This window comes from Triticum aestivum, chromosome 2D, assembly GCF_018294505.1.
Source record: "Triticum aestivum cultivar Chinese Spring chromosome 2D, IWGSC CS RefSeq v2.1, whole genome shotgun sequence".
Taxonomy (NCBI): Eukaryota; Viridiplantae; Streptophyta; class Magnoliopsida; order Poales; family Poaceae; genus Triticum; species Triticum aestivum.
The window spans coordinates 409,410,380-409,417,214 of record NC_057799.1 but is presented as its reverse complement, the minus strand read 5'-3'; the positions used below and the strand labels follow the sequence as shown (position 1 = coordinate 409,417,214).

Genomic DNA, 6,835 nt, shown 5'->3' with positions numbered 1-6,835 from the left:
CCGCCTTCCTCCTCTCTTCCTTCCCCTATCCCTGTCCTTCCTGCCTCGGCTCCCAACCTTGAACAGGGAAGAGCCCGAGCCCTTGTTGCTGTACAGAGAAACACAGCCGAGTACAGAAAAATTTATGCATGAAGGAATTTATTGAACTATTTATCTTCTCTTCATTGCTTGTCATGCTGAAAAAATTAATGTGTGCTAAGTTTCCTGTTATTTGTATTGTCATAGATGGATGAATTGGCAAGAAAACGAAGGCAACTAATTGGCAAGAACCCGTGTCACCCCCGCCTCTTCTCCAAAAAAAAAAAGACGTACTCTCTTCCGATGGGGCACCCTTCCTCCGACCTGACGCCCATCCTCCGCCCCCGACATAACGCCTGCATCAGTGCGCCGCTCCTCGCACCTGCTAGCCATTCCTGCTGATGGGGTCGACGGCGACACCGCCGCCATCTCCACATCAGAACTGCCTCACGCCTCCCTCGCGTCTCCTCCAAGAGGATGTTCCTCCGTCGCTTCCCTTGCCAACCGGAGTTGTCGTTTCATCGCCGTCCACTTCTGCATGGTCTGCATCCTCGCTGCTCCCTTTCCTCTCCTCCAAGAACCCAAGACCTGAAGATGTCACTGCAACCAAGCAGTAGTTTGTAATCCTGTTGAGTTTACTAAATGGGCATCAGGATTACTGAATGTTGATTTTACTCAATGGGAGTTATGTTTCAGATTTAGAGGGTTCTCTCACTGTACAGTGAACCCTGTGTCTTTATGTACACTTTTCTGAATCTTGTGTCTTTCTGAATGAGCAAGAAACCAAGCAAAACGTTGAGTTTACTGAATCGTGTTTCTTTCTGTACACTGGCTAGTGATCCTCGGCTGTACATACACTGCAGTAGTTTGTGTCGGGGGCAAGAAATAGCGAAACGGTTTGCTGTTTCTGTTAGGGTGGAAGGAAAACCCTAGCCCGTCCTCCTGGTCCGGCCTAGCCGCGTCCCACGCGCCACAAAGCGAAACCGACCGGGGGTATTTCTTGCCCCGCCGCCATCCCCCCTGCTCCTGCCCCCTGGCTCGAGTTCCCACGACGCCCACGCCGACCTTGACGCCCATTCCCGGACCAGGAGGACGACTGCTGCTGCTCGGCGCCCACGCCGACCTTGACGCCCAGAAGCTGCTCGGCGACCTCGGCTGTGAACTGAACCAATCCCACGCCCCTGCCTGCTACTGCTGGACTTCGACCGCGTCGCCACGCCTGCCCCGACTCGCCGCCGCGACCTCCGACGGCCAAGTATGATTATTTTCTCCTGTTTTGTTCGTTCCTCGTAGTTCAGGTTGCAGGCGGGGCGGGATGCGGCTGCCCGCCACAGGGAACGACAACTCCGGTTGGCAAGGGAAGCGACGGAGGAACATCCTCTTGGAGGAGACGCGAGGGAGGCGTGAGGCAGTTCTGATGTGGAGATGGCGGCGGTGTCGCCGTCGACCCCATCAGCAGGAATGGCTAGCAGGTGCGAGGAGCGGCGCACTGATGCAAGCGTTATGTCGGGGGCGGAGGATGGGCGTCAGGTCGGAGGAAGGGTGCCCCATCGGAAGAGAGTACGTCCTTTTTTTGGAGAAGAGGCGGGGGTGACACGGGTGTTTTTTTTTTTTGAGAAGCAGGGGGTGACGCGGTTATGCGGCTCATCCCGTTGAGCCCGCGGTCAGCCCAGCGGCAGTTTGGCGGGCTCTTTTGTGAGCGCTGCAGCCTGGCGGGATATCCCGTCCACCTTGCAACCTGACGCGTAGTATTCTTCACGGCGGCGTGAAGCGAATTTACAAATGCTTCTCATTTGCTGCTGAATTGTAAGTATAGTGTGAAGAGGCGAGTGTATATGCCTTTCTTTTGAGTATCTTAGACAGACGCTAGTGGTATTTTGTCATGTAAACTGAACTAACTACACTTTGGTTTTCATCACTAGTGGTATGTTGGAACCTCTGGTTTTGACTTGTGGTATTTTGGCCATTTTCTCAATCCCGCCTCATCCATCTCTTCCACCGCAGTTGATCGATGGAGCCCAACGCCGACAAGCTACGTGGTCTTCGCATCACCTCCCTGGACGATGAAGACGATGATGAGACAGAACTGCCCAACCAACCTCTGCCCGCCTCCACCGTGACCGTGGCTGCGGCCGCCTCGGGCTATGATGACGAGGACGAAGATGAAGAAGCAGAAGTCATGCTTGGATTCCTGGAGAAGCCGAAGCATCCCGGCCTCCTCCTCCGCCACCTCTTTCCTAGCAAGGCTGGAGGCATCCCGGTCCGTGGAATAACGCCCATCATATTAAGCGACACACTTTGATTTTTGATGCGATTGGAGCAGGTATTAATGTGAGGTGTTTGTGTATTTTGTCCAGGCGTGGTTGGATCCCGTGAACTTGCCCACGGGGAACTCCAGCTGCTGTGGCTTCTGCGGCGAGCCCCTGCACTTTGTCCTCCAGGTTATTGCTTTGTGCCTAGAAGCAATTGTACCTGTTATTTTCTTTCCGGAACTTGTACTAGTTAAATTGATGAAAACTTCATCTCAAATTGGGTTTGGATCTCTGTAGATTTATGCTCCGATTGAGAGCAATGCAGCAGCATTCCACCGCACTCTGTTCATGTTCATGTGCCCGTCGATGGCATGCTTGCACCGAGACCAGCACGAACAGTGGACACGCAACCAAGGCAATCCTCGTAGAAGGTGAAGCAAGTCCCATAGCTGCTGTGTTGGCTTTTAGACTAGAGACTGAAAACATTTTGCTGATCCTGACTGCCTCGTTGGATTGCAGCGTGAGGGTTTTCCGGTGCCAGCTGCCTCGTACCAACGTGTTCTACTCAAGTGAACCTCCAAGTCGCAATAACTCTGACAAGCCACTATGTGCCGGAGGTAGTTTTCCTTTTTGTTCAGTTACATGGCATCTTAGATTTACTGTGCCTAATAAGTTTGGTATGATATTAGTGCTACATCTCCTGCATTACGTAGTAATTAGCTAGTTATCGTAGAGAAAATGTGCTTATGTCCAGCAGATCTCTTTCACTCTATCTAGCTATTGCATAAATACGTTCTTCATTTACACTTACGAATTCCTAGATCATATTTTCAATATGCTAAAATCTTGAAGTTATCATCTTCATTTGTTTATGCTGGTTGCTCCACATATCGCACCTTGCTTCTAATGTCTTCCTTGGGAAACATATAATCTTTTGCTTTCTGTTTTTTTCCTAGAAAAGCATCGCACTGTCAATGTGCCGACTGCTGAGACTAAGTTTGGTGTGGTTTGTTAGATGCTGATTAATTTAGTATATTGATGCGCTTACATCCGTAGGCAACAATGGCCATCTTCTGTCAGTCAAACTAGTTATGTTAATAGATGGCCATATTCCAAGTAATTTATATTGATTTCCTTCGTTTACTTGACTCTGAGTTGCCAGCTGCTCTGTGTCATTGGTGTGGTACATGGAAAGGGGATAAAATATGTGGTGGCTGCAAGAAATCACGTTACTGTTCTGAGAAACATCAGGTATTCCCAAATCATTTAATCATCCTAGAGATCTCTTGGGCATCTCATGTTTGTGTTAAATCTACCCCTTTGTCATGTCCAATTATACAGCCTTTGGTTTGATCCTTGCCAATTTTTGGACACACTCATGATCCTTTGTCCACCTCCAATACAATAAAGTATTGACTGGCTTGGACACCAACCAAACAGACCCTACATATCCCTTTGGCAGCCAGGTCCTACTTTGGATGAACAAATTTTTGTGACTCTTTCTCAGGCACTGCACTGGCGCTCTGGTCATAAAAATGATTGCCTACAGATAATCAATTCTTCTGAAGCTTCAAGTTCTGTGCTGCCAGCTGTAGGAAAAGGTAACAATGTTTGAAGAGTAATAATGCTATTAAGGTCGTAATTATTGAATGTCTTTATCCTCTTATAATTCCTCTCTATTTGCAGTTCCAGCTAGGACTTCTTGGCCGGAATATCAGATAGCAATTGACGATGAAGTTGATTTGGATTCTGATGGTTGTGATGAAGACAGCTCAAAGTCCTTGGTGATGCAAAAGCATGGTAAACCAGATGATACAATGCAGTCATGGATGGATCAATTTGAGGTTTTTAGCCGTGCATTCTCTCTTTTATGCTTGCCAACATAGCAACCACTGTTTATTCACTGCTATGTTACATAGGCTGATGCTGACAACCAATGCTGGGCATATTTTCAAGAGCGTATCTCAAGAGCACCAGAGCAAGTATTGAGGTATGCATAACTTGCATGAATCCTCTCCTTGTTCGGTGATGTTTTCAATTTACTTTTGCCTGTTCAGGAAAATAGTAGTTTGATATTGTTTCAATCGTTCAGGCTTGCATATTTATTCTCAGCAATATATGTTATATGCATATTACTAATAAAAGTCTAAATTACGCAGATACTGTCGAGATCCAAATGTAAAACCTCTGTGGGCTTTATCAGCTGGGCGTCCATCAAATCCTGACATCCCTTCATGTAGCTACTGTAAAGGTCCACTATGCTATGAATTTCAGGTTGGTCACTTTGTCTAGGGCCAAAAATATTTGCATTTCTGATATAGCAACACATTTCCACACAACTAGTAAACTCAAAAACCCAATTGTTTTTCCATGATAACTCCCCCTTGTAGCAGTAATAGGCTGTGGCAGGGTATGCATGGCATGGTTTGTGCCTATAAGTTATGACCAGACTGTTTTTCCTTGTGTCCGAATAGGAAACTAAAAGAATGTTGTTAATGAATTACTTCTGTGAACTTATGGTATCATGTTTTCCTTTCAACCCCCATGAGAGCAATGTCCAAATAATTGTACCTATGGAACTTCATATGTGTGAAGTTTATGCTTAGTCAGTGTCTCAGTGATGCCTCCAACATGCTTATCAGTAATCATTACATTTCCCTCCCTCGTGCTTGCGTATACAGGATCATGTGCTTACATATCCTTACACTGTGTTTACTGTATCTCCAGATAATGCCACAATTGCTTTATTACTTTGGTGTGAGAAATGAACCAAACTCTCTTGATTGGGCAACAATTGTTGTGTACACGTGTCAAGGATCATGTGATCAAAATATTAGCTACAAGGAAGAGTTTGCATGGGTTCAGTTATATCCTACGTCAATCTCAAGGCCGTAGTAATGTTTACCTGTTCCACAGAGTGGCGTCTGCTGCTGCAGGTTTGTAACTCCCCCCATTTAACTTTGTTGTTAATCTACAAAAGCTCATGCATATGGTCAATGCATGTGATCCACTAATAAGCAACGGTTCACTTTGGCATGATTTATTGTGTTTTATCAGTATACACTATCCCCTGTCAAATGTGTATTATGATACGAGTAATTTAAGTAAATGCACTAATTCTGAGAGATTTTTTTAATAGAATGTTCCAAGAGCTGAGAATTTTCCTATGCCCATTGATGCATCTATTGCTTGAACAAGTGAAGGGCCAATAGTTATTGTAAAAGTTAGATAGGTATAAGCTTATTTGATGTTGTGTTTTTGGATTCTAAAGCTATGCTAATTGTTAATCACCATTTTGTTTGCTGTATGCACCTGCACCTGCATCTGCAATGTATGGGCATATTCCTTCGGAAAACAAGTTAGTCAAAAATCAATGTAGTTTGAATCTATTCTCTTGATCTTGTTGTTAGCTTTGTTGTTTTATCTGCCTGGCCTTTTAGCGGGAGCAAGATAGAGATGCAAGGGAGTCCTAGTAACCTATATTTTGCTCTGTAAGCTGTGTTAATGAAAGATAGTCCTAGTAACCCATATTTTGCTCTGTTGTTTCACCAGGGGGAGTTGGAACTTGAAAGTGATGGTCTACCTTGCATTTCAACCTGAATACAGGCGTTCCAAGCCAGATAGATCTTTTTTTTAGATGTCAACTTCAATGCAGGGCCATGGTCCCAATTAGCTCGCACATTGGGCTTGGTCTACTATTTAGCCACTGGGGCCATCTAGAGCATTTGATGTGAAATAGTTGTGGTCGCCAGCATTGCCGGTTCAGTGTGCATCTTTATTTCGTTGTATAGGATTCTTCGTCTCTTTATGTGGACACCTTGGACGGTTTTGGGGATTACTCGTTAGGATTCTGGTCTATCTCGTTGGTCTTTTATTCGAGACTTCTTGCATTTTCGCTTTCGGCATTGACCGCATGTAAAGTGAGAGTCTCCACATTGCCCCTTTTTTAGGAGTTGAAATTTTGATGGCTACCCTACGTTTTATCTGTTCCATGCATATAGGATATTCCATGAACATCGTGTGTTTGGTAGTTGCCTTGTGTTAAAAGCGATTTTTTGCAACGACAAATTTGTGCGTTTGGCATGGTCCCATGTGCCATTTCCTCCATGGTTGGTTGGGTTCATGGCTGCACGTTTTGTTGAGCCAGATACGCGCAGACCCGTTGAGGCGTTGCTTGCACGACCCAGTTGCTGGCTGTCCCCATGGAAACATCCATCGGCGTGCTGTGCTGCCTTTTGTTGCAGAAGAAAAGATGATCGAGGAAAAGGGGAAAGCATGGCGCCGAAACCGCTGCCGCGTCTCGTCGTCAGCAGGACGCGGCGTGCCCGTGTAACCATGCTGCCGATTCCCGTGTAATGTAAACGTTTGGCGAGCAGTGGAAGCACGGCAAGTATCCATCCATCAGCACTATTTCTCTTTCCTTGGCTCCGCTCGCCATCACTCCATGTGCCGCGGCAATGCCATGGCCCTGCCTGGCAAGTGGCCGGCCAGAGGAAACAAATCAACTTTTTATGCCTACATACGTGCGAGTTTCTGGGCGGCACTGGGCCGCTTCCGTTGACGGC

The 6,835-nt window shown here is 46.4% G+C and overlaps 1 protein-coding gene across 2 annotated transcripts; it reads left to right on the top strand.

Annotated features, from left to right (window-relative positions):
- Positions 1 to 1,015: 1,015 nt before the first annotated feature.
- On the top strand, positions 1,016 to 6,241 carry LOC123053476 (programmed cell death protein 2). Of its 2 annotated transcripts, none has more exons than XM_044476952.1 (12): positions 1,016 to 1,273; positions 2,023 to 2,278; positions 2,376 to 2,459; positions 2,568 to 2,701; positions 2,790 to 2,887; positions 3,433 to 3,521; positions 3,778 to 3,871; positions 3,957 to 4,114; positions 4,190 to 4,260; positions 4,430 to 4,544; positions 4,998 to 5,206; positions 5,823 to 6,241. In XM_044476952.1, exons 2-11 carry the CDS (start codon positions 2,030 to 2,032, stop codon positions 5,163 to 5,165), a joined length of 1,260 nt encoding a protein of 419 aa, XP_044332887.1. In that variant the 5' UTR covers positions 1,016 to 1,273; positions 2,023 to 2,029; the 3' UTR covers positions 5,166 to 5,206; positions 5,823 to 6,241. The 2 variants fall into 2 exon arrangements, with proteins under 2 accessions (XP_044332887.1, XP_044332888.1); XM_044476953.1 differs by lacking the exon at positions 1,016 to 1,273 and adding an exon at positions 1,639 to 1,824.
- Positions 6,242 to 6,835: the final 594 nt, after the last annotated feature.

Coding starts and splice junctions, on each gene's coding strand:
- LOC123053476 (XM_044476952.1), top strand. CDS start 2,030: ATGGAGCCCAACGCCGACAAGCTACGTGGTCTTCGCATCACCTCCCTG. Junction 2,702..2,789: donor CAAGGCAATCCTCGTAGAAG/GTGAAGCAAGTC, acceptor GTTGGATTGCAG/CGTGAGGGTTTTCCGGTGCC. Junction 3,872..3,956: donor GCTGCCAGCTGTAGGAAAAG/GTAACAATGTTT, acceptor CTCTATTTGCAG/TTCCAGCTAGGACTTCTTGG.